The sequence below is a fragment of the Salvia splendens genome, chromosome 3 (genome assembly GCF_004379255.2).
Source record: "Salvia splendens isolate huo1 chromosome 3, SspV2, whole genome shotgun sequence".
NCBI classification, from domain to species: domain Eukaryota; kingdom Viridiplantae; phylum Streptophyta; class Magnoliopsida; order Lamiales; family Lamiaceae; genus Salvia; species Salvia splendens.
In genome coordinates, this window is record NC_056034.1 from 44,845,872 (window position 1) to 44,873,674 (window position 27,803).

Here is a 27,803-nt window from a genome sequence, read left to right on the forward strand (position 1 = left end):
AAGTAATTCCTTTCCGTGAGGAATATTTATTAGATTCAATTTCGTGTTGGATCCGATAAATTGAATAAATAATGCAAAAAATTCAGTCTTGTGGAAAATAAATTGTGGACTGCACAATTTAAATAAAATATAAAGGACCATGAATCAAACTAATTTAATTAAATCTTTTCCTCCTTGACTTGGTCACCAAGACTTTCCTTAGTTCAAATTTTAAATAAACATTCTGTAGAGAATTTTCCTCTCCTCCTCCGTGATCTGCCAATAAAATTTCAAAGAAATAAAATTTGTCAATCCTAATTAATTTTTTGTGAATTTCCCCTCTATTCTACATGTTTTGAAACCAACTCATTTAACTATTTCCGACAGAAACCGAGAACCAAACTCGAGAGAGGGAGTTATCGTTTGTTCCTTCAAAATCTGTTCAAGGTATATTCCTCCCAACAACCAGTCCTCTTTCCTTTTCATGTGTTTTGCATCTCACGTAATACCCAACCAACTATTAAATTGAGACAATCAAAACTAAGAACTCATCTTGCGGGGTTGTTCGGGATGAATCGTGGGTGAAATCGATGCTGCTCGGTGAGCCGTTGAAGATGACCTGCAGCGGCGGCAGGGCACTCTTTAATTTGGAGATTTTTATTTTGCTCATGTGAGAAAAAAATCGGGAGAGAGAGATGAATTCAAGGATTTATGTTTTGTTCAACAAATGAAGATTTGGGTGTGTTCTGTTGAAAAAAATACTACAGTAGCGATGGTTTTGAATTCTTGAATGGGGGTTTTCAATTCATTCTTTTGTTATATACTTTAAATCTCTATTTTATTTGGTGTTGTGTTTTTGAAAGAGGACCGACGGTTTGTGGAGAAAGGGGTATCTGAAGGGTTCGGAGAGGTGCTGATTGTATGATTCTTTTGATGGTGAATTCTTAGGTCCAGAGAATTCGCTAGAGCACAAGGTCTAGGAGATCATGAACTTTTAGAATGCAGACGTTGTCGCAGCAACCTCCGCTTCAAAACCTCAACCCTCTACACTCGCTTCAAAACCTCAACCCTCTACACTATTGGCTAGTATAGGGAAGTCGGGATCGAATTCACGAGGACGGAAGGGTTAGAATGGATTGAGGGAACTTTTGGATTAGAATGCATTGAGGGAACTTTTGGATGGTTCGGTTGCTGCCACACAACATGAGGGTTGAGTTTTAACTACTAGGCCTGAGAAATTAAATCTAATCTATTCTAACTAAATCTAATCTATTCTAACTACCAGATCTGGAGATTTGAAAATACGTAGAATATAAACGCATGCATGGTTCTTAACAAAATTCAACTTAGAATATTCACCAAACTTCCTGGGTCAAGTAAATGAGTTTCCTAAAATAGCTAGACACAAGACATGCAAAAGTAACGACAAAACAAATTTTCCTAACTGGCTACTGACAGAAAGCAGCAATTAACAAACTAAAGCAAATTCGACTATAACTACTGATCGACTTTATCTTCTTCAACAAGCGGGCAAGAAATGAACAAAACAGAACATAAAAACAAAGCATACTTCAAATCAAACAACGAAAGCTAAGATTAAACTAAGAACTATTAGATCTAATCTACTGGACTAAGTAAATCAGCGACAACAGAGATTTCCATGCAGATCCAAACTCACGTACTCAGATTCGGACAATCAGAAGAAAATCTAAGCTAGATCTATCAGATTCATCACCAACTAAACCAGATCCACAACGTTCTATACCATTCCGACTCCGATTCAACCTCAATTCAATAGATCAACTCCGATCAACAATTCAATTGCGAAAAGCATCCAACTCAGTAAATAGAACAATAAGCATCAGATCTAAAACAAAACCGAAAACGAAACTAGATTAACCATAAACTGCAAATCAAGTCACAAAACAGTCGCCGAATTTCCGGCAAAGAAATCGGCGAAAGAGAGTACGTGCGAAAAGTAAATTGTTTCTTCGCTCCTTATCGGAGCGGTGTTACACTTCCAAACTGAACAAAACACCACATTATACTACCCCAGATCTCACATGGAACCAAGTGCGCGAGCTAAGTGTGTGAATTCAGAGAGCGGACCGAAATACCTAAGGAAATTTTCTAACTAAGAGCCTCCCGAAAAAAAAACTTCTTCCTTTGATATTTTTCCTCGTATTTATAGGCACTGCTCCAATCCCTGGGGCAATTGGTCTTTGTGATTTGACAATTGTGCCCTTGAGGATTCTGCTCCTTTTCTTCAGTTTTTGCTCATGTTTTCTCTGCCCTAGTAAATAGAACACGTTCCTAGGTCTGGCATATATTTCACGCACCTGGACTCATAAATGCACATTAGCACTATAGAAAACACATAATTTATATCTAAAATAGATGCATGAAACGAGTCTTATCAGTATCCTTGTTTCTTGTTCTTTAAAATATTTTAATTGGGGGTGGTGTGTTTAAAAAGTGAAATATGAGGCAGACGTGTTTTGTGTTTTCTTTTAAAATGGAGTAATAGTTTATTTGGTTACTATTTATTTAATTTCGTGTTTGATTAAGAGTGGAAAAAAATGGAAGTGTGTGTACGTGTATTTTTAAAAAAATGGAAGTGTACTCTTTTCCTTGTCTTTCATTCTGCGTCAGGAGCTTCACTTTGTTTTGGGTTGGGAGTAATTGCTCTACTTTATTTGATTATTGGGCCTTTGTTTTAAATTAAAATTTGGCTGAATGCATTTTGATGGTTGGGCTAGGAGGCTTATATCTTTATTTCTTGGGGTTTGGATTGAAATTAATTAAATTTGAAATTAATTGAAAGGGCCAAGTCCTAATTGGAAGAATTCATAATCGGCACAATGAAATACTTGAAGCCTTAGGATGCATGCATCCTATTCATTACTTGATCCATTGTGTTGATTTATGTGTTATTTAAATGCTAAATGTAATTTCTTGCAAGCGAGACGTGATATCAAGGGAAATGAAATAATTTCGGATTAAGAACTTAAGGTAAGCTTTCTTTTAAATAAGGACAATGTCCTAAATATTTTATCGATGGGAATAAAACTATGTTTATCATGCCGTGATTTGATTTTTAACGTGCCTATCTAATGTGACTTTTGCCATTATTATTTAAATCGAATTCGGGTCCTCGTAGGGCCGCAAACCCTACTTGGATTAGTGTACACCTATGGTAGACTGTGTGCTAGCGTATGGGTTGGCCGGTCTAGTGACTTGGTTTGTGGCCACATTCCATGTCATGTATGTGTAGATATGGTTAACGTCTATGGGAAAATGACTGATCAGTCGACTTTTTACAATGGGAATGATTTTGAGTGCCTCGGGCCTTTCTAAAGCTAAACCCCAATGGTTACTTATGGATGGCATGATAAATATTATTTTGATAACTTGTTTTCGGCATAAGTCCACTGAGTATTTTTATAGTACTCAGCCCTGCATGTGTTTTCTTTATGTGCAGGTTGAGCGGCGACGAGCAATTGGTGGTGTTGAGCAATTAAAATTGAAGTATTATTTGATTATCTTTGAACTTCGAGTGTCGTTGTGTCTCCACACATGACGACACTCTTTCTCTTGAACGCTTCCGCTGAGACATTATTTTTACTCATCATTTATGTAGCTTTGAACCTAATTATTTAGATATTTAAAAACTTAATATCTTTTGGATAATGTCAAACCTTTGGTCGTTTTTTTAAATATTAATTATTGGTCAAACTTTTTATTGAAACCTTAGTTTTCTTTGTCTGTTTACTGAGTTCTTTTAATCACGATCGCCCGTATTTATTAACCCTAAAGGGCGGTCGTGACAGTACTAGTTCCTTAAAAAGGAAACATCATTCTGTCTACTTTTTTCTCCTCTATGACTTTATTCTCTCTACTTTATTCACAAAACACAATTGCATAAAATCTCATACCGGATTTGAAATAATCCACTAAAAGTGGGATGGATGGAGTACTCTATAATTTTTCCTAAACTTAAATCAATGGATAATTGAGAAAAATATTAAAATTAATTACTTACATTTAAAAATTACAAAATTGATCAGAAATTGACCAAATGTTATGCTTTTTTTGGCAAATTGCCTTTAAGCTAAAGAAGAAATATATTTTACCAAAGTTAACAAAGATATACTTATAAATAATTAAAATAATTTTTAAGCACAATATCTAAGTGCTTATAGCATGCACAAATAATTCTTCACTCATGTTTCGGCTGTTGATTTATATGTATATGTAGGTGAGAGGTCTTGTCAAAGAACATTTGGACTCCAATAATCTCATGCAGAGACCAAAATATTTACTTGAGCTGAAAAAGTTTATATTCAGTAGTTTTATTTTTCGCTCTATGAAGCTATGAATACCAGTAAACAGATTTGCAAGAGTTTATTGTTCTTTTACATTTTATTTAACAAAGATGATTACTCCTTTACTAAGGGGGTGTTTACTTTGAATGACAGGATGAATATTTAAGAATAATTTGACTCAAATCTATCATTTACTTTGATAATTGATTATTTTTGAACTTGTTTGGCCTTCAAATACTCAATCGTATATTTTTATCAATTTATGCTATCATTCAAAGTAAAAGAACCGCTGGAAGTATTATCTAGATATATATTTAGCACTAATGTTATTGTTTCATCATAAACCTACTTAAAAAATTCTAAATAATTCTAGGATTCTTCTTTTATACAACTTTTTTAATTGAATTCTAAATAATTATAGGATTCTTGTTTTGCCATATAGGAACGTTCCTGTAAGTTCATTTGAATCTATACCTCTCCCACCCAAAATTAATGCAAGGAACCAACCTAAGGAATGTTTGTGAACACACTTTATCATGATCTTTTGCTTAACGACATCGATTCAATGATCTTTTATTTTGTGAACCAACCTAAGGAATGTCGATGATATGTTACAACTCAATTATTGAAAGTGAAATATCGATGATAACATTGATAATGAAAGATGTCCATGCATCTAAAATGGCGTGATTTTATTTTATATTAGATTTAATTTTAATATATTAGTAGTTTCGATTTTCGCTATCGATGGATGATTGCCAAAAATTGGAAAATTATGATTTAATTTTAAGTTTTATGAAATTAATAAGAAACTAATGAAAAAATATGGTTTTATATTATAATCAATTTATCAATGCTATTCTTGATTTAATTTTATAAGTGAATTATGCACAGCAAGGGTCGATAGCTCAGTGGTAGAGCAATTGACTGCAGATCAATAGGTCACCGGTTGGGCCTTTAATTATTATTTTTTTTATTTTTCATTTTAACTAAGTAATTTCTGAAATCCTTTTACAGTTACTATTATAAGTTTGGTTTATTTGCTTGAATTTTCTAGGAAAAAAAACAGAACTTCCCTCACACCTTTGACAGTCTCATTTTATATTTTATAAGTAAGACGCATGATCCATTATATTATACTCTTAAAGGTGCGCTTTATATTTCACTAATGAAACACTAATCTAATTCAATAAGTTTAAAGCAAGTGAGACTTCCTCACACTCTAAGTTTAGTTTGTTTGTTTATGAAAAATAGTACTCCTCGTCCTCTATTAAAAGTTTCATTTTATTTTTAATAACCGAATTTCATGATCCATTAGTTCAATTAACTCAAAATCTATAATTAGTATAAAGTGAGATTCGCATTCCACTTTTAACACACTTGTCTAATTCAGTAAGGTAAAAGTCTATCGCCGAAAGCAAATGAGACTTCTAACAACGGTTGGATGAAAGTAAAAGAGAAGGATATTAAAAATCATTTGCCATAGACATGAATAGCATATAATTTACAAGCATTCAACACCTTGATTTTTCAACCAATTCATATTTCATTTATTCAAAGCAAATTGCAATAAGAAGGATCTAACAATCCACATTTGACATTACATAACCACACTACTTATTTTGAAAAACAGAATACTAAAAATGTAACTTAAGAAGCAGTACATCACCGCAGAAACAACATCATCAAAATAAAACAGTACTGAATTGAAGAACATAGGTCTGAAATCGAAGAGAGTGATACTGGATGTGCGTTCGAGATTAGGCAAATGCTTTCAGGCGGAAGATCTAAACCACGAGCACGCAACCTGGATGCTTCTGGGAAAAAACGACAACAGGTTAGGAGATGTAAAAAGCGTAAAAGAAGTTGGAGATGATGAACAGTACATGAGTTGTAACGTACATGCAGAATAGCACAATTAAACGAACACCAACACGTGTTCTCACAACTACCATATTGACAAAACAATACAACCACTAATCTGCAAAGCAAGAAATCACTGTGGTGCCAAAATGGAAATCCTTACCTTTTTCTACTCGAAATTCTGCTCATCGCCATCGTCAATGTTCAGGGCGTCCATCAGAGGAACAAGGCTAGGCTTGAGCAGAGCAGATCTGCAGACGGATCCAACCCCATTAAGATTGAAAATTTTGAATGTCCTCTCTTTCGAATCATAGCACACCATGGCAAGGGCAGACCAGATCATCAGTATTACGTAGCGATTGTCGAGAACTTGCAGGGGCTTGAACGTGCCTTCAACGAGAAGATTCCCCACAGGAAACGATGTATCAATAACAAACTGTCTGGTCCAGGACACCTGACTGTCGTACCTCTGCAGAACCCATATGTCAAGTGACTGAACATTAACAGCCAGAGATAGACAACCTCCAAGGACTCCCATGCTTGCATAATGTCGATTTATCCGCCAACCATTTCTGAGTTCAGGTGGAGACGGAATTTCCCCAAATTTTTCTTGATGGAAATCAAAATAGACTATGAATTTTGATAGCTCTGGAAACTGGCAAAGCCAATAAACAGATCCATCCAAGAGAATGAAGCATGTATCCCATGTAAGATGCTCGGAAGGTGGCTGCTCTCCGATATCTCTCCACGAAGATGACCCTACCACAAGAACTTGAGCCGAAAACACCTGCTTGAACCCAAATTCCCGAGGTCTACCAATTACTGTGGTTAAAATCCTCAAAACTTTATATCGATTATCCCCCACACTAAACCCAAACCATGACCCCATTGTTAGCTGAAACAGATTCCTATCCTTAACAACTTCAGGCAGAGTTAGATAGTCTTCCATTACAGGATTACAAACAAATGAGCGCTCACAACAATCTCGTTCAGCAAAGTACAGTAATCCATCACATGAATTAACCAAACAAAAATTATTTTGATCCCCAGCATGCATATTGTAACTCTTATGATACCTGCCAGGATAATCCGGAATATGAAACATAGGTTTCAATTCGGCCATCTCAGTCGACAAAAATGCAGTATCTAGTCCAGAGTCAATCAAATGAACTGACCCTGTAGGATGGTTGGAGTTTCCGAACTGGACTATGAGATAGAGGGCCATTTTTGATGAAAGCAGAGAGTTGAAGTATGGATTGGAGGATGTTGTCTCAAGAAAGGTTTTGCATACAGCTTTGCATGTAAGCAGCCTCGTGATGGGAAGCCTTGAGAGGATGTCTGAGAGAATTTCTGGAGGTAGCTCGGTGAGGGACCTCTCCATTGTTTCACACTTTCTGCAACTGATGAACTTGGGCGTGGTTTATAATAGACGCATTTAATATAGCGATGTGGGCTGCACAAAAATCAATGAAATGAGGTCAGCAAAAGTATATTACAGATATGAAACGCATGGGGAGCGCAAATAAAAAAGAAAGGTCTTTAAATAAAAGAGAAAATGCATATATCAATAAGATGATAAATTGTAAAGTGCTTCCGGTAGAAATGACTTTTTGGCGGTTAGAAATGACGATGCGTATTCATGTATGTATGATACTTGACAGATTCAATTAATTAGATATAAAAGTGTTCGGCATATAATATCTCGTATGATCTTTAAGAAAAAGTTTCTCAATCTCAAGTTTCCGTAATCTTGTTCATGTTCTCAAAATGAGATGGAAAAACCGCAAAAGAAATCCCTTTAGCTCACAGTCTAGTCAAGACCATTGGCGTAAGATTTTCAATTGAAAACAGCTTCAAAATAAGCGCTGATTTCATGTAAGTCCGCTACCGATTACAATAAACCAAACAGAGTTGTAACGTAAATGTAAACGCATGTAGATCTAGGCACAACCAGTATGAAAAATGCTTTACATTCACTCATGCATATTTGGATGACCAGAGTGTAGCCAATTACTTACTTTAACCACATACTTAAATTTCAAATAGGTCTAGTAGCCAAGTATGAAAATATAAGGTGTTCATTTAAATATCCAATATCTTATTTTTAAAGAGATCAATAGGTAAAAATTTACAAAAAATTTAATGATATTCTCAATCTTTTCCCTATATTTTTCACACCATTTCTACAATTCCCAATACTATCATGATCTTAGCTTATATTTGCTTAATAGTACAAGCTCACAGTAATATTCATACAGACATAGATATTTACCAAAAAATTGGTGGAGATTTCCTTACCTGCACCCGAACCCATATCATGTTTAAATGACCTTAAATTAGGCAAAAGAAACAACTAGGCACTTCATCTCTTAATTAAATTCTTTGATTCCAATCCTTAGTTCCATCAACAAAAGTAGCTATACTTCCATCACCTCGATGAAAACATGAGGTTTCCAATATGACGCCCTTATTTAGAAAGTGTAGATCTTAACATCACCATACTTGAGAACAAAGTTATCCCCTGTTGTAGTACTACTATATCTTATAAGTGAATATTAAGTACACGTCTAAACCAAAGAGTTAATGCTAAGTCTCAACACTTCAATCGCATAGATGGCACTTCAAATCTTCAATCAGATATTAAGAATCATAAACGATGCCATTAGAGTTAAACAGCTACAGTACATGAATGTACTAAACACACAGCCATTCTAACCATTTGCTCTTACTTCCTTCTAGTCTTAAGAAAATTATTGTCCACATTAGTCTGATATGTATGATTCCCAAATAATCACATTCCAATTAGCAATAACCAAAACATGAAGACCTTCATCACAACTAGATCCTAAGCCAGAAGCCAAAATGTAGAAAAATGAAAACATAAATATAACACAGCTTCACATCAGACTAATAATCACTATACAGACTGATCAAGACCTGGAACAATAGCATAAATATGATTTAGCACACATTCTACTTGAATCGATTTGATTTCAACAAATACAGCTAACTAGTTTAAAGGCTAAAATCAAATAACCAAATTCCAAAATGTTCATACCTCAGCCTCATATTGCTAATCCGGCAAAGCATCCTTTAAGAAAGGAGTGCAAAAATGTATCAACTTTCACCTGTAATTCCTCATTGCTCAATTAAAACATCTGCATTCCCTAAATTCTTCGCTACACTGGCTTTAATTTCGTTTTTCTTTTTTTCTTCATAGCTCAAAACACAGCCAAAACAAACTAATTCATGAACCCTAACATAGAACTGAAGGCTCATTCCTAATTTCTGCCACAGAGTAGGAGAATACGACTGTTTTCTTCGATCAATTACAGAAATTACTCCGCAACATTTGGGTGGAGATGATACGGGTTTGATTTCGATTGAGAAGTCACCATTTTTTTAGAGGTTTACTGTTTGTGATTTCATTATGATTTTGGATTTGGAATTAATCCCATGAATTAGTAGTTGGTTAATCAACCATTAAACCTTCAAATTCCTTTTGACAAATTCATCATTTTGTGGGTAAACGCACAATTAATACAAAATATTTTTTCTTTATTTTATATTGATACAAGTATACACCGTGTTTAAAGTTAGGATAAATGATTACAAAAAATTTCATTTGATGATATAAAGAATTTTTTTTATTGATAAATAATATTGGTAATATTTGGGTTAAAGTATACGAAGTATTGTATTTTACTTTTGCCATGAAGAATATGATCTCTTATTTATTGCTATTTTCCTTCTTCTTTTACACAATAATTACAACAAATATCACTACTTTTTTTACTTTTAGTGGGTCCCAAACACACTATGCAATATTTATTGTTATTTTCCTTCTGATTACACTTAATATTTCCAAAAAAAGATTCACCAATTTTTTGAATTTTTATAGGTCCAAAACAAACTAGGCAACATTTATTGTTATTTTCCTCCTCAATTTACACTTAATAATTACAAAAAAAGATTCACCAATTTTTAAAATTTTTATGGGTCCAAAACACACTAGGCCATATTTATTGCTATTTTCCTCCTCAATTACACTTAATAATTTACATACAAAAGATAACCAATTTTTCAACTAATGGGTCCAAAACACACTAGGCAATATTTATTGTTATTTTCCTCCTCAATTTACACTTAATAATTACAAAAAAGATTCACCAATTTTTTTTTTAACTTTTTATGGGTCCAAAACACACGAGGGAATATTTATTGTTAATTTTCCTCCTTCATTTACAGTTAATAATTACAAAAAAATCGCCAATCTTTTTTACTTTTGTGGAATCAAAACACCTAAGCAATATTTATGTAACATCATAGTTTATCTTTATAAAATATCTTTACCACAGTCTTCAATAAGGAATCGAAGTAGTTGGGGCATTGGTAGTGCATAAAAATCATAGAATCAAAAATTGTGTACGTGAAAATGAAATTAAATTCTATTAACCAATCTATAATCTTATTTATTGTTCTTTTCCTCTTTCTATAAAAAAATGCAATGTTTTTATTATAGGATATAAATCTTTATACATCCGCCTCCATTTTACACTTAATAATTACACAATTTTTTTTGCTTTTGGCCGTTTGGGGTTCAAACTTCTCTTTATAAAATATATTTTTCAGTATTTTTCTTAAAATACGTATCCTCCATTTCACACCACATTCTTCAATAAGAAATTGTGTATAAAATTTAAAATCATAAATTGTGTATGTGAAAGAGAAATAAAATTAAATTAACAAATTTTATGATCTTATTTATTGCTATTTTCCTCTCTCCATAAAAATTTACCATTTGTTTTACTTTTGGATGTTCAATACATCTTGGCAATATTTATGTAACATCATAGTTTATCTTTATAAAATATATTTTCCACAATCTTTAACAAGGAATCAAAGTAGTTGGGGTCATTGGTCGTGCATAAAAATCATAATGTGAGAGAAATAAAATTCCATTAACCAATTTATAATCTTATTTATTGCTCTTTTCCTCTTTCGATAAAAAAAATTGCAATGTTTTTATTATAGGATATAAATCTTTATACTTCCACCTTCATTTTACTCTTAATGTATAATTACAAAAAAAAAAAGTTACCAGTTTTTTTACTTTTGGGGATTCAAACTTCATAACAATTAACACCAAGGCAATATTTATTTAGCATCATAGTTTATCTTTATAAAGTACTTACGTTTCCTCCATTTCACACCACATTTTTCAATAAGGAATCAAAGTAGTTGGTGCGATGGTAGTGAATAAAGATCATAGAACATAAATTCATAATTAATTGTGTATGTAAAAGAGAAATAAAATTCGATTAACAAATTATATGATCTTATTTATCGCTATTTTCCTCTTTCCATAACAATTTACCATTTTTTTTTTTACTTTTGGAGGTTCAAAACACCTAGGCTATATGTACTTAACATCATAGTTTATCTTTATACAATATATTTTCCAATATTGTAAATTATTATCTACCTAAAGTGAAGGATAAAATACAAATTGTAAATTATTATCTATTGTAAACAATAAAAAAAATTCAACCATTATCTTTCGTACCTATCAAAACATAATTATTATTTTATTAGGATGGATGCGATGTACATCCAAAATGCACTATTTATTTTTTTTAATTTTTTATCTCTAAGTAACACTCAATTAATAGTGTTAAATCATTAACTAATATACCTATCCTAGCATTAGGTAGGTTACTAAAACATAATTATCCTTATTTTTATTAGGATCCATGCAATGTACTAAATTTCAATTTTATTGAATTATGGTAATTATAATTTTTTAACATGGAAACATGTTTTTGGAGTATGATAATCAAGAAATCACGGTGGATATCCTGTCAAGACTGAAGCATCATGAAGTCCAAGTGCGTTTGCAAGGCATGGCGCGATCTGGTGCAGTCCCCCGAATTCGGCCCGTGGCATGCTCGTCGTGTGGCCTTGTCCTCGGGCCGCCTCCCCACCATTGAAGACCTCACATTCTCAAATACTAGTACCTACTGCCTCTTGGGGTTTATTGAGGATAATGAAGTGATACAAAACCCACCCAATGGTTTGGTTCTCTCCCATAACATAAATGGCCAAACCCTAACTCGATTATACATAGCTCAGTTAATGACTTGCTCTTCATGATCAACTTACGCTCCGCGTCTGAACTATTCATATGCAATCCAGTCACTCGTGAGTATGTCACTTTTATTCTTGAGTGTGATTTGTGGGAATATGCATTTGGATTTGGTGTGAGCAAAAGTGGTCAACACAAGCTTGTTATGATTTCTCAGTCTCAAAATACATGTCAAGTATACACTCTAGGCACAGGGCAGTGGAAAAGCATCACAATTGGGAGCCAATTCGTGTATGATGTGGAATTCGAGGTTGCTTTTGTTAATGGGAATCTTCACTGGCTTGCACTATATATGAGCAACAATGATTAATATAGGTTGTTCCTTTACCCTAACTAACAGTTTGATCTCTGCTAGAGCCAAAATCGCTCCACCAGTTCCGACTTTCGAGCATATGCTCAAAGCATGGGCTGATCAGAGGCATGTTTGAATACGCCTTTCCGGCTAATTTTATTCTACAAGCATCGCTACCCTCTCCTCCTCTTGGTCGAAAGGACTCTACTGCAGCCCTATGTTATCTGAGGCATCAGTTGTTGCAGTTTTCGCGCGATTTAGATGCTTGTTACTGGCCAAATGTAATCTTCATCGTGCCACAGATCTTATTTCCACGACACTTGTTGAAATTTCTTCGTTATGGACCTGAAGCTGCTATGACTTTTCTCAGACCAACTGAAGGAGGCACCGCGTTTCAAGATGTCTGCAACAAAAGGGGAACCGAAACTGGAACTCTCCACTGCAGTCTCATCATATTCTGCAATCAATTAATGGAAAAGCTAAGCAATAGATAGGCTACTTGCATAAAGCTGGGCAGGTTTCTTCAATCGCAAAGTGAGTCATAATCAAAATGAAATAGTAATATAAAGAGATGCATACTAAACGAATATTTAGAAGACAAACATAATCATTTATGTGTTTCCAAAAGTCTGCAGAGACATTTCATTTGATAGAAGCATTTTCTATGAAAAATCCTACAGTTTCATGTTAAATACTCCGCTTAGATGACGCAGTCTCAAGAAAGACTCATCCACACGTCCCATGATGTAAATGTAACTTGTCTATCACCACACCACCGAATATTTTTCGATTTTAGGGGTATTACTATGTGCGCTAGTCTCCTCTCTCCTGCACTTTTTTCACACTCCAACCTTCTTTGGGATTTAGACACTGGTGTCATTATAAATGTTATCAAGCTTTTGTTCATACTATATTAGTCATTTGGACTCGGGTCATATTTGTTTCTTCCTTTTTAATAGTGATTTATTTCTTTTTCTTCCTAGAATTGCTCCTCAGATCATATCGCTAAACGTGAGATTGAAAATTATCCTAGATCATTAAGCAATAGAATAGATGACTACCAGAAGAGGCGGGAAACCGATAATGCTTTTTCAAGAACTTTGAAGCTTCCTTATCTCTCTTGTGGCACAATACTCGAAGCAAAGTATGAGTATCCCCAACATATCTTGGACCCTTTTTATAACTATTCACACCGGCTGACATGTTTTGGCTGGATGATATTAGCTTCTTGATCAAGGATTGAGTCTGCCACAAGAGAATGATCAGGGAAAATGAGAACTAAGAATTTGTAGTGATTGAAAGCTAGGAACAAATCTACCTGAAGGGAAAACAGGCTAAGAACTTGACGATAAAATTTTGCTTCCTCTTCAACCAATGAACGAGGGAGGCCTTCTCCATCAGCAATAAACAACTCCTGCAAAATTATGAATAAGTATGGAGTATTATTCAAGAAAAAAAATTATTCAACGTATTACAACCTTGTAACAACATCACACTTGTTGAGGTAAATGTTATCAATAGAGTCTAGTTGGACACAAACTATACATTCTTTTTCCATCTGACAAGTTGGGTGGAAAAAACAAATTTGGCATGGTATGATATCCAGGAATATTTGTATGAATTGATCCATGACTGAGCTATTTCTAAGCTACCAGTTACTGAAGACAACAAATTTAATAGTAGTATTAAATTTTAGATATTAGAATAAATCATGACTATGAAATAATCCTCAGATGGCAGTGGTATTGGGATCACCTTTAGCATATTAAAGTCTTCTTCAATCAAAACAGTATCAGAATCAGAAAATGCACGTGAAGGGCCTCCATCAAGTAAAACCCACATAAAACCTTCCTGTTGCATATTGAAACATAAAATCAGGAAACAACAAAAATTGTAAAAAAGCAAAATTTACAGATATCACAGGCAAGATCATACCAATGATGCCCTCCAAATGTTTGACACTACAAGGTCCCTGATTGTGTCGTCAATCACACTGCATACATCATTCAGGACCTATAAAGATGCAAGGGAATGCTTCAGAAAATGTGTAAGTAAAGAAATAGTTAATGTAGTTCTATTCAATGTCCTGAATTCGTCTTAATTAAAAGTTCCATTCATAATTTACGGAGCAAGTCACATGTTCTAAAAGGTAGATGGAAGCACGCCAAAGAAAAACGTGCTATATCATTATCAACTATGAACACTTTTAAGAACTTTCGAGATTATGATGCTCAGCAAAATATTACAGTAAGTACTAAAAATGATTATATTTAAGAGATGGGAAGCCTTTGGAAGGAAAAAAAAAATATTAGACACACTGAAGAAAGTTATTTGATGCACCAAAGCAGGCTCAGATATCAGACCAAATGTTTTGATGTTTGTTTATTGATTAGGAAATTAGTAGCATTAGATTGGGAAAGGGGAAGAGATTACATACAAGACTACAAAGTAGGTGCTCGTAGCTAAAAATATTAGAGAGGGAAAAATCTTACTTTATCAAATTGTGGCAGTACAGCTTCTATGCGGTTTCCTTCGACGCCCCCATAATATAGATAAGACAAGAATGAATCTCTCATATCCCAGAATACAACTTTGGCACCTGGAAGTCCAAAAAACATTGACACAGTTCAATTCTAAAGCACATAGAGAGAAAACACAATTATGTCTTTTGTTCCATACCATACGGCCATACCCCACATTTCATAGACCTCTATAGTTAGTTCCATAAACCAAAGCTCTTGGAAAACACTTAAGGCATCATGATTTTACGAGGTAAAGTATTTAACCCAAGGTTGGCACAGTCACAAGTAGTTTACACTGCATCATCAGTTTGGTCAAAGAAAACAATACTTTTATATGCACCATAAACATAAATGCTTCGGGTAACCAGATTAAAGAATCATTTGCTTATTTAGAACAGAGAAGACATTGAATTCAAAGAGCAGAGTAAAGAATCATTTGCTTATCTCATGTAAACTGTTCCACAACAACAGATGCCTCAGGAGTATTTTATTGTAATTAATGCATCAATTACTTTTATCAATTAGCAGAGGTTACAGACCACGAATTAGGACCTTCCATGATTACCTAAAAATTCGCTAGTCTTCTGAATACCCTGAGCAGCAGAATCCCTGATGCAATCCAAAGTGGCAACAAAAAGCTCAGAAACTGATTCACCATTGACATCTGTTGGCTCCAAAGTTGCAGGAGTTCTCTCTGTTGCTGAATGAGATGAACAGTGTGTTAATGTAAGCTTCCTTTGATTTATTACTGGGATACTTTATCACATAATGGAAGTTTGTGTTGATCTACGGTGGTTTCTTCCATATTACAAAGTCATTTAAGAAAACCATGTTATTAAGGAAAAATATAAATGTATATATATGCCATGAAACTGATATTTATAAATCATATGCAATACTATTTCCATTCATTCAAGTAGCAGAATGGCTTCTTTCTACAATAAGCTTTACTTGAGCATAAATTTAGTCTCACGTGACATTTCCAAAGAATGCCCCCAGCTTAAGTCTATTTACTCGGTGAGTTAACATAATCTTCTGAAAAGCAAGCTTGATCCTGAACCTAAAGACTTCACAAGCAGAACTCATTTACACTCACTAGCTTTGGTTGATGCAGATATTAACAATAAGTAGGTAATTTCCCAACTCAAATGGCCTGTTTAGATGACCTTTGGATGAAATGAGGAGTGGAAACTGTACACTAGTTTTCTGAAGCATTAAGAACATGATAATATCTAAAAGAATAAGATACATGAATTAGATTGCATAATTTGGAGTTGTAAAGAACCTACAATATCTGTCTATTCTGTTTGATGCGACAGATTCCCACGACTTCCTAATGCCTTCTTCAAGTATCGCAATTTGTTTTTGAATATACTGCAAAAATAAGCATCAGCCTCTGTGTAAGTATTGCAACAAGATTCAGATAAAGGATTGGTTCAGAGATGGTGAGCTTAGATGTCAATCAGCTCCTAGAACTACGGTTACTGGCCCTCTTATGCATCCTTATCTAAATTAAGTACTTAGGTAACTTGCATACTGACATACAGACAGTTGCCCTAAAAACGATCATATACTGGATCATAAACAAATGTTCTTTTATTGTTAACAATTATTCATAATAACCCCCAGCAGCATTATTGTTCTGGTCCAACTTATGATGCACTTGACATGTTTCTTTGGATATACATGAACATCAAGATCTTTATTGTTTCTTCTCAATTGATGTCTTCTAAACAGTACTTAAATTAACACACTAAAGACTTATTGGTGAGTTCATTTTTAATAGATAGAATGTAAATGAAAGATGCCAGTTTCATTTCAGCACTCTAAAGCACAATCCTTGAAACAATAGTTGAACTTATAGAAATCATTAATTTTGTGTTAGTCTTTCCTAAACCAGCCAAAAAAACAACTGAATCAATTAATAAGAAAGTGAAAATGGTGGGTTAAATTTATAGCAAATGAATCAGAACCAACTTCAACTCACTCGATAAGTATTTAATCTGATACATAGCTTGGAAGAAGTCAGCTCATCCAACTCTTTATATATTTCATGATCAGTAATTGAACTCCCAGCCACCTTTCTCTTGATAATAGGAAATGTTGCTTCCTTGTAGCGAGTCAGTGGAGGAGTAGAAGGGTACAACTTTTGCTTCTCAACTGTACGGCAAAATTTACACTGTTATATTCTCATGTTAATCGGCTGCAGAAGAAAAAATGAACCATACATTCAGAAGATCGTGAAGAGACTAACTCATCAGTGGAATTAATGAACAAAGAAATCCCATAGAGAATAGATAAGTGATCAAGCCCTGATAAGCTCAACATAATACTTTCAATAGCCCTTCCATAGGCCAAGTTCTCAAATCCCACCAGACTAGTCTCAGTCTGTAAGTTCTATTTATATTATTGTAACAAAAAAACAAAAGTTCTATTGAGATTTGATGGGTGAAGTATTACACAGGCAATATTATTAAAAACAAGACCATGTATGTTTTTCACATCAAAGACGGGCAAGAACCAACTTAAAATAGTAATAAACAGAGCACGACAGTTTTCATACTTGCAGCAATACCTATATATAGTAAAAATCCACACTTTCAGAAGTTCCATACCTAATTGGCTTATTACTTTCAACAAATAAGTATTCAGGCTGTGGAAAATTATCGATAATAGAGCTTGTAAATGAGTTATGTCCATTGGGAGGCTCCACTGAAAAAATTGATCTACTGTCTGCAAAATAAATGATATGTTATCTTTGAATTATTCAAAGTAGAACAAAATTTCCTTTAGCACAAATAATGTGTATCAGACTATCAGTCACTATATAGAAACTGTGCATACCTCCTCTATGATTCTAAACACTTCAATTGCTGAAGCTGCATGCTTTTGCTGAACTGATAGAGGTTCCCAATCCTGCCAACATGGGAAATGAAATCGGTTGATATGCTATATAGAAATCCAGAATAACAAATTGTATTTTCCCTTTGAATTTGTGTCAGAAATAAGAGCTTCACAAACATGGGCCGGCATACTTCATTTCTCATCATAATATTGTGTCAACTGAATATGAGAAAGACCTCAAGATCAAAAGCACGCCCAGTCCATTCCAGAATTTTTTCGCATTGTGCAACTACCCAATCCAGAATGAAAGGCTTTGAAATTTCAGCAATCTGCAGCGAGAAGTAAAAAAAGAATGAGCATAAAGGAAGTGTGAGACAATCATGAATCATGATTGTTCAAACTCATATAAATGAATCAACTTAGTACATATTACAACCCCTCATTTTTGGGTTGGGCTTGCAGCATGATGCCAATAAATATAAATATGTAAATAATACAACAGCCATTTTTGCTTTAGCCAAGTTCCATCAGGAAAGGGCAAGCAGGATAACTTGTTTCATAAAATTGGGCAACCGACATACTACAAGAAACAAGAATAATCAGGTTATGACTTATGAGGTGTATTTCAGGGCAAAAGAATAGTGATCCTTTATTACAATATCAAAATCTGAAATTACATCCTTTTAGTTAGCACGAATAGTGTGTATTGGGAAAGGAGGGAGGGGGCTGCAGTCCATCACCATCTGGTTGCAGAACTAAATATGGACTTCTACAATCTACGTATATTAGTGGTTGCTATTCATATACCACTAAATGGAGTTAAAGAAAACTTCAGATGCCATCAATAACCCCAACCATACAGTCCTTCGAAAACAGCAACCAATTAGCATACGTGAAAAGCATTATTCTACATGAAGTCATGAACAGATATTCCAGTGATGTGGATCACAGCAGTAGGAAGCATAGATTGCAACCTTAAAAAACAGAAAAGAAATACAGTAGCTTTTAAGTAAAAGGTCGAAATTTCCCTAGATTTCCCAGATATGTTGACTACGCTAACACGAAGATTGCATCTTGAGAAGCATACCAACATACAAGATGCAAAAAAACTAATATGTTCTGTATAAGAATGCATTGTAATTTGGCTTCTCCGTAAACACAGGCCACACAAAGACAGAGGTGGACAGGAGGTGAAAGGAAGTGACTGTTCCCCTGCTATTAGACTTCTTTGTAAAAAAATATCATCAGAAGATCAGAAGAAGTTCAACAATCAATAAATCAATTTTTTTCTCAAAATCAAACTATATTAGTGTGAATTGTTTGAAGGGTTGCAAAAGAAACCAACCTGATAACGCTCAAATCCTCTGCTATAGTGTGAATTGTTTTCTTCACAAGCTGAAGAATAGAGTTCAATAAGGCAACACTCAAGACCATAAGCTGCGGGAAGCACTTTCCTGACATCCTCAGTGATGCTTGTAATATCCTTCATAAACGGTTTCTAGAGGAAAAGGAAAGAAGTGAAATGCATCAATAATTACCGACATGAAATATCAAGATGAGAAAAAACATTTAGTTTCACCACAAGCAGACCAGTCTTTCACCATAAAGTTGGTGTAACATCTTGGCTGAGATCATGGCACATTCAGGATACCAACGACGCAGGACGGGGCTGAATATGGATAGATCCTTCTCTGCAATTTGTTTGAGTTCACTTGCAAGAATAGCCAGAGGATGCATCTTACCATTCATAGAGCCAATAGCAAAATCAATAGCCTGAAATTTAGGCATAAACTTTGTCATGATGATAAGCAAAGAAGTAAATGGTTTCCAACATTACTGTAGAGACAAGCCTTACCCTCCTGCAGGCAGCATATTGAGTTTTCTCAATGTATACTCTCATCTTTTGAGTAACAACATCATTAGGAAGGAAATATCCTGTAAACTACAGGGACAACAAGATTAGTTTGGACGATACTAGCTCTCAACAGCAACAAGAGAAAATAAATTACTGAAAAACTAAACTCCTGGCTAAGACATGATGTACAATCTGAAACGTCTTGCTAAGCTAGATCCAGATGAGAATTAAGAAGTATCAGCTGTAGTCTAATACAAAATTTTGACTTCTGTAGTTTACATAGAACAGAAATTAAAGAAGATGCTGATATGTGGAAATTCACAATTGTCCAATATGGAAATCACTTCTCTCACACCATATAGGATCAAATTTATAGTGATTTTTCAGCAGTGTTGGTACCTGGGTATTTCTATGTGGAATAAAATCTTGAGTCCCAGTGGATAACCCCATTGTCAATACCCTCTCAAAGAACGAAGAGTTCTGAAAATTTAAGATCCCTTCAGAATAATATTACAACGAGCACCACTTCAAAATTGCTCGAAGTCTCGAGCATCACTAAACTACAAGCGATAAAGGAGGCTTATGAAAGCAAATAACCTGACTGAAATATAGATGATAATCCTGCAATTTACTGTCGCACCACAAACTAATTGAGAAAAATATGGACTGCAGCAAATCAAATCTAGTTTCGCACTCAATGCCAACGGTTGGGCACGTCAAGCTCCTCATGTAGGACACTTCTTTGTCATCCTTGACGTCAGCAGATAAAACATGCTTCACTTCACGAATAGCATGGTCCAATAGTATTGCCTCTTCAGTTGTGACAAACTTCAAGTGAAACAAATTTTCATTAAGAAATTGAACAGAGGTAAAAGTTTTGATGAGATGCGTCAAAGTCACCCAAAACAATCTATGCACATGTTCCAGAATAATCTAATCAAATTTCTGAGGCGGATTTTGACGTTTTGAGAAAACATCTAGCACCAACTAGTTAAGATAATACGATGCATCTGAAAGTTTATACCTGTTGAAAAAGCACCCAAGCAAATAATGTGTGATGCAGTCTCTCTGTAATACCCAACATTGACCAAGTTAATTTCACCAGCTTCAAGATCTCTTCTGCTTCCTGGTACGGATTCAAATATAGTCATATATTTTGTAACAGAACAAGTAACATATAAAATGCAGAGTCCAAACCTCTATAATCTGACTTTCTTCCAAAACATCAAATAGACCAAAAAGCAGTTTCTCATAGAGTCTAATGTTCAAATGATAACCACTAGTCCAGTAGTATGTTTCACCCTCTATTCCAAAGCGCCCAGGTATGGATGAGAATGCCAAAGCAACTTGTCGAAGATTTAAAAGAACATCCCTCCGTTGTGAAGAGGACATCTTCATATCCCATTCCTGGCCATAAGAAAGAAGAAAGAAAAACTATCAAAGAGGGTAACTGCCAGTGCTGTTGTCAAACAAAGCTAAATTCAAGATATACCTTAGAATTTTTTATTTTTGCAAGTGACTCCTCGATCATCTCTTTTTCAGTCTTCATATGATCAGAACGAACTAGTTCTTCAAAAATATTTACCTGTAGAAGCTAGAATCACAAACTGAAAACAACAAACCTAGGCACCAGAAACAATATTACAAACTGTTGAATGCTTATGGTATATGAAGTTTAGGAATAAAAGAAGGAAGATCAAATGTTCTTGTGTGCTACAGATGCTAATCCAACAATGTTTAATTTATAACTTAGAAAGGGCTTATAATAACTTAGAAAGGCCTTAAATCACTGTAATTGTCAGGTCAGAAAAAGTAAAAATTGCAATGTTAATTTTTTCTATTTAGTGCCGGACTACCATTTGCATGTCTCTTGGTATCACATGCTCTATGACAAGAAAATAAATTATTTGTGCAAACAAAAATAGCATACTGAAACAAAAGAAAATTCTGCAAACAAAAAAAGCAAAACCCAGTGGGAACAAATTACTTGTCTGCACTTCCAATGGAGGTATGATTTCTCGCTTGGAAAATCAGATCTTAATAAACCAGTCAAGAGAACCAAGGACAATTGTGGAACATCGATTTGTGCGCAAACTTTCCCCATCACAAACTGTGTCAATCTCCGCCTAATAAAAGCATCTGCAGCTTCAGATATCTGTGTAAAACACGGACAGGGTCACTTTAAGAGTGGAAACATGCCCCCTTGTTAAGAAAATTTCAAATATTAAGGAACTAAATGAGTAGAGACAAGGATAGTATTCAGCTCAATCACAATTAGAAGTAAGTGCAGAGCTTCGGTAAACTGGGCTTTGATACCCCCGCAGGAGCAATTTCTATGTCACTATGTCAGACAACTATTAAATCTTTTTTCGTTATATCAGTAGACGGGGTTTGAAACCCCGCAAGAACAAGAATGTAATATCGCGGGAACAGAGTAAAATACCTGCATTTGTAAGCGAATTGTGTCAAGGACCTTCAAATGACTTTCAATAGGTGCCGATTCTATATGCCGTTTCTCTTTCCTATTTTTTAACCCAGAAAGGAACTTAGAACTTTTTTCTCTCTTTCTACCCTCAGTTGTCTGAATTTCTAACCTAAATAAACAGAAAGCAAAAAAGCGAATGAGACACAAAAGCCAATAGTGTAATGAATAGAAGGGGGGAGGGGTGGAACAAAAAATACAAAAAATTATTTAAGTAGCACAGAGAAGAAAAGATTACCCGGAAAAAAGCATACATGCAAGAAACACTTCATAAGCAGTTTCCCGCAAGTCATCATCCCGTAAACCTTCACAAATCCTAAAACTGTGCATCAGTTTACTCAAAACTGGAATTACTTGTTTGCAAAACAGCCAATAAACCAAGAACACCATGAATAATCTATGAGAACCTTAACTTTCTAAATCTGGTTGAGTTCAATGATCATAGAGAAACCACTCCATGACCAACCTAAGTCTTTCTCAAATCTCCTAGCCCTCTATAAAATAATGCAGGGAGGGAAAATGAATTGGTTACAAGTTACAACATCGTTTAAGTGTCTCTTACTGAAGGAGCAAAACCACTAACAAACCTTAAAAGGGGATGCTTATATCCACCACTTAAATTTTAAAGCCAAGCAAAATAAAGTATCAAAAGGATCATCAGTAATCAAATAAAAGAACATATTCTATAAATAAAATCAACAAAACAAATAAGTTGAGAAGGAGAAAATGGATCTGAAGCTTCTTAACTTCATTTTAATGATTTGTTTTGAGCTGACTATGTTTAGTTGGTAGGGAATAATTATACAATGAGAAATATCTGTACCTGTTCTTAGATTTGGTAATCCTACTGAATGGGTAAGTTTATTATCCAATGATTTTGCACATGGGATAGTATTTTCTTGATAATTAATCCCAGCCTCCTGACTGGAGATATGTGATCTTTCTGCAGCTGGATAGGTTGGCCCAGGAAAATTATTCCTTTCAACAAAGTCACTTTCTTTTGCTTTCCGGTTCAGGGGGATTGACGGTGCAACACGACGAGGTGGAGATCCAGCTGATTCTGTTCCCGAGAGGAGGTGAAAAACATCTCCTGATTGCAAGTGCATCTACAAAATTAATATAATCAGTTTACAAGGCAATAAGAATAGTCTCACAAGTATAACTGAATCTAACTGGAGAAAATGAAAGGCACGTTTAAACAGTAGCAGGCAGTGTACCTCATATCCTCCATGACCCCAATCTCATTTATATATAGTACTATCTTAAACTTACATACGCATACACCTCAATCTTATACTATATTTTCCTACAATTAATCTAGTATCGTAATCTTGAAGGAGTGAAATGTGTTTTAAAACTTTTGAGAATTGCATTTTTAGCTTACCAGAAAATTGAGTGTTGTATTTGTTTTTCACAATTAAAATTGTATTAAGTACAGTAACCCTGCATCCTCCAAAGGGAAAGTTAAAGCAATATACAAAAAATTTAGAAGCATTCCAGAGGACTGGGGAAAATGTAGAACATGACGCTAGCAAGATTACATAGCCAACAATTGGCGCTGACTTTGATGGACGAACAAATTCCAGGTATAAGACCATATCAAAGAATTTCTTCTGCAACTGTAACATAGGTAAGAGAAAATTTGGCATGTAAAATGCTCTTAGCCTCTTACAGAAAAAATCCTGTTAATTCTAACCGCCCAAGAAGAAAAATAATTAAAGGTACTAGGTAAGAAACTAGTAGCCAATGATGTACTGAAAAGGGGAATATTTATCTGCTCCATGGAACAAACAGAGAACTGCAGTCTGCAGTACTAATCAAGCTAAAAGATAAACTGGACTTAAAATCAGAGAAAGTTCAATGGGTAGTTTGACAAAAAAAAATCTAATGCCACGCATACAAAGAAGCAGGACTCATACATAAAATCTGAATTACAAAACAAATACTACAAGAGAAGGATCAAGGATGACAATAATAAATGAAGTCCAGAGCTTGGGACTTCAAGTTCCATAGATCAACCAAAAAAACAATAATTAGACAACAAAAGGAGAAAGTGGGAACAACCTCCCACTGGATTTCTTACCGCTATTGGATGTGAAGACTCGTCATGATACCTCCTTATTGCTTGAGAAACATCAAGCACGCCACCTAACCACCAACAACAACCATTCATTCTACCAAATTTTAGAAAACACCGAAACAAATACATAGATAATAAACAATCGAGCAAAATATACTTCTCCACAGCCAAGTACCATAAATATACTTCTCCACAGCCAAAATGAGACTCCGATCATTTAAAATCTCAAAAATCAAAACCATAATTCCCCGACGCACCTCTTCGCGCCAAAATAAGAATTAAAAATAATAAAGCAATTAGGTCTCGACACAGCTCCTCGCTGCAGCTCAACAATTATTCATCAAACGGAAATAACAACAAGTAGCAGTTCTGCGCATGCCTCACAGCTGAAAATTACACGCCTACAAACATCCACAGCACGAACATACACACACAAACACACAATATACTGTATATAGATGTATATACCGGACTGGATGCATTCGAGAACGTAATCAGCGCTGAGATGATCGAATTCGATGTCCGTCGGCGCCGTGATTTCTTTGATGAGGCCGGACGAAAGGAGGAACTCCAGCAGCTTGCGGCGATCGTCGCGATAGCGCCGCAGCAAATCATTCGAGAACTCCATCGCCAATTCACATAGCACAGAAACTTGCTGCGGTTTGAACAATGAAAAAGGCACAAAGTCACACTGTGTCAATTATTAGTTTATTGAAAAAATTACATTTTCGTTTTTTGTTTTTATTTTTATTTTTTTCTATTTATCGAGTAACGCGAAAAGGCGACGGCATAAAGCATAAAGTAATTTTCTCTTTGTTGCTTTTGGTTTGGGCCTTTTGAGCAAACTTTATCGGGCCTATGCCCAAATAAGTAAAGGTCTAGCAGCCTAATATTTAGGGCCCTATAATATAATTATAATTACTATCACTTTTTAGAAATGTAAAGAAAAATTAGTGAAAAAAGTTATTAGAATATAAATATTATTTTTATATATTAATTAATTATATAATAAAATAGGAGTAAAATGAGTCTAGTTGAATATGAAGCTTATTAGTACTCCCTTCGTCCCAAGATAAGTGAGCCAAACTTTTCAGCACGAGATTTAAGAAAATGGGGTTTTGTTAGTAAAGTGGAAAGTGAATAGAGTAAGAGAGTTAATAAAGTAGAGAGAAAAAGTAAGTGAGAGAATGCCAAAAATGGAAATGACTCACTTATCTTGGGACGTCCCAAAAAGGAATGTGAGTCGCTTATCTTGGGACGAAGGGAGTACCATTTATGGACAGAGTGAACAAGGACTCTTAATGTTGATGGAGAGAGTATGAAATCATACGACAAACAATAAGTCAACCTAAATTTAAATGTACATTTACATGTATTTATGGAGTTTTTTTATTAAAAAAATAGTCATTGAAATCATGGCTTTAGGTAATTAGGTTGATTTATTGTCAATTTCTCAATTTTAAACCTTACAAATTTAACTATAATTATTGTTACAATTCGAAAGTGTCTCACTGTGAAATGGAAGTATGACTAGAGCTTTGCTTTAATTCATATCAACAGTATAAGATATTTTTGAAGATAATTTCGATTTGGTCTCCTACATTTGCCCAAAAAAACTTTTATGTTTATGCTGACATAAATAGCCAAGAAATTGGTCTAATTTGAAGAGAATATCGATTTATGTTTATGTTTACAAATCAACTAGTATACTACATTTCACTATAAACCAATAAATATAATTACTATACTACGTAAATGTAATGAATGTACACTTTTGAAGATGTCATACTACAGCAACAGTCTTCAACAGCTTCACCTTCTTTTTGTCAAATATTCCAAAAGTAAGGGAAGAACGACATTAATGGAGAAAGATGTGAAATTGATTTGTAATAGCAAGTTCTAGAATAGATTGATTTTATTCCTAAAATATGTTGTAATCTTCCCTACATATAGAGGAAGAACCGATGGACTATACACATTGAAATAAACACATTCTTCGCTCCAATAGCTTTCAATATGCACAGCCTGTTTAAGTCTCTCGATTACCATTGTTGACATGGTATCAAAGCAGTGTCGATCCCGTGGATCGGTCACTAGCTTGACACCTTCCGCAGAAAATATCACAAATACAAGAATCGTGAGTACAATCCAAATACCATAGATTCTCGATTCGGAATCAATCCTTGAATGCATATCAAAGCTGATTGCTCAATACAAAAAACCAACCTACCAGCGGTGCAACGAACAACATACCGCCGCTGCCGGGAGAGAATCAACATCCTCCCTCAATGTTGCTGTCGGGAGAGAATCAGCCCCTCCAGCCACCGAAAGAAAATCAACGGAACAAGCAGCAGCCGCCGCCGCTAGGAGAGAGCCAGCGGCTGCCTACGCCGGGAAGAAACCTACCCCCGCCGTCACGCGTCGCCAACAGCCATCGTATGCCGAAATAGTATCCAATTCCGGCGACAGAGACAAGGCAGCAATCGAAGTCGAATCTGGAGAGGACTCGGCGGCGGTAAGGGCGAGAACGGCTGAGTTTTCTGGAGGAAATGGAGAATTTCCATTTAAAACCCCCAAGTCTCAAGAACCCAAAACCATGAACCCTACCGATGCATACCGCAAAGAGCTGCGGAAGAAGGAATTGAAGCGAGATAAAAAGGAGAGGAAGAAGGTAAGAGAAGTTGGAATTTTGAAGAAAGATCCAGACACTCTGAAAGATCAGATTCAGAAGCTGGAAGCAATGAAGGCAGATGGTGCTCTGGACAAAGCTAGAAAACACAAAAAGAGACAACTCGAAGACACACTCAATCTCGAAATTTCGAAATTCCACTATGACCCCCGAGCCAACAAAGTCTTCCACTTTGCACCCCCACACTCTTCAAAACCCCACTCTGACCCCCGATCAGGAAAAGCCTCCCAGATCCTACCCCATAAATCCCATAAATTACACAACCACCCCAGAATCCTAAAACCACCTGATATTGGCCCCCAAAAATCCCTAAAATTCAACTCTGACCCCCACACTGCAAAAACCTTGCAGATTGCACCCCAAATTCTTGAAAATTTTGAAAACCTACCTTCTATACCATGTAAAAATTCCTTTGATGCCTTAGCCTGTTCCTCTATGTCCCAAACAGGCCCTAAAGATACCAATTGGATTTTTGATTGCGGAGCAACTGACACGATGTCGTTTGATGCTTCTGATTTTCTGACGATCTCAAAATCTACTAAGTCCTATGTCCAGACGGCCAGTGGGGACCTAGCCCGGGTCCAAGGGGCCGGCACAATCAATATTTCACCCACTTTACGCCTATCTAACTGTCTTTTTGTACCGTCGTTATCACATAAGCTCCTCTCTATTAGTCATGTGACTAAGGAGCTCAATTGCAAATTACTAATGCAACCGCGATTTTGCA

At 35.2% G+C, this 27,803-nt stretch overlaps 2 protein-coding genes across 6 annotated transcripts; both read right to left on the reverse strand.

The window, feature by feature from the left end:
- Positions 1-5,830: 5,830 nt before the first annotated feature.
- On the reverse strand, positions 5,831-9,614 carry LOC121796345 (F-box protein At3g07870-like). Of its 2 annotated transcripts, none has more exons than XM_042195195.1 (3): positions 9,226-9,614; positions 6,331-7,620; positions 5,831-6,118 (listed from the first exon to the last, which is right to left on the reverse strand). In XM_042195195.1, the coding sequence occupies exon 2, from the start codon at positions 7,546-7,548 to the stop codon at positions 6,337-6,339; it is 1,212 nt and encodes a 403-aa protein (XP_042051129.1). In that variant the 5' UTR covers positions 7,549-7,620; positions 9,226-9,614; the 3' UTR covers positions 5,831-6,118; positions 6,331-6,336. The 2 variants fall into 2 exon arrangements, with proteins under 2 accessions (XP_042051129.1, XP_042051128.1); XM_042195194.1 differs by having other exon boundaries at positions 5,831-6,121.
- Positions 9,615-12,438: 2,824 nt separating this feature from the next.
- Positions 12,439-25,063, reverse strand: LOC121796294 (protein unc-13 homolog). 4 transcript variants are annotated; one of them, XM_042195117.1, is made up of 26 exons: positions 24,856-25,063; positions 24,391-24,455; positions 23,131-23,413; positions 22,546-22,612; positions 22,269-22,419; positions 21,813-21,980; positions 21,318-21,410; positions 21,023-21,232; positions 20,850-20,951; positions 20,423-20,653; positions 20,225-20,305; positions 19,826-19,912; positions 19,561-19,743; positions 19,316-19,468; positions 18,207-18,299; positions 17,971-18,042; positions 17,742-17,859; positions 17,114-17,286; positions 16,416-16,500; positions 15,692-15,826; positions 15,097-15,203; positions 14,540-14,617; positions 14,360-14,455; positions 13,923-14,018; positions 13,666-13,849; positions 12,439-13,061 (listed from the first exon to the last, which is right to left on the reverse strand). In XM_042195117.1, exons 1-26 carry the CDS (start codon positions 25,013-25,015, stop codon positions 12,910-12,912), a joined length of 3,423 nt encoding a protein of 1,140 aa, XP_042051051.1. In that variant the 5' UTR covers positions 25,016-25,063; the 3' UTR covers positions 12,439-12,909. The 4 variants fall into 4 exon arrangements, with proteins under 4 accessions (XP_042051051.1, XP_042051050.1, XP_042051052.1 ...); XM_042195116.1 differs by having other exon boundaries at positions 21,023-21,259; XM_042195118.1 differs by lacking the exons at positions 24,391-24,455; positions 24,856-25,063 and having other exon boundaries at positions 21,023-21,259; positions 22,546-22,623; positions 23,131-23,268.
- Between the last annotated feature and the right edge of the window lie 2,740 nt (positions 25,064-27,803).

Bases quoted from the DNA above. Each gene is read 5' to 3' on its own strand.
- LOC121796345 (XM_042195195.1), bottom strand. From the start codon at position 7,548: ATGGAGAGGTCCCTCACCGAGCTACCTCCAGAAATTCTCTCAGACATC.
- LOC121796294 (XM_042195116.1), bottom strand. From the start codon at position 25,015: ATGGAGTTCTCGAATGATTTGCTGCGGCGCTATCGCGACGATCGCCGC. The intron at 19,744-19,825 runs GTAAGGCTTGTC...CCTAAATTTCAG, and splicing joins AATATGCTGCCTGCAGGAGG to GCTATTGATTTTGCTATTGG. The intron at 18,300-19,315 runs GTTGGTTTCTTT...TTCTCGCTGCAG, and splicing joins GAGGATTTGAGCGTTATCAG to ATTGCTGAAATTTCAAAGCC.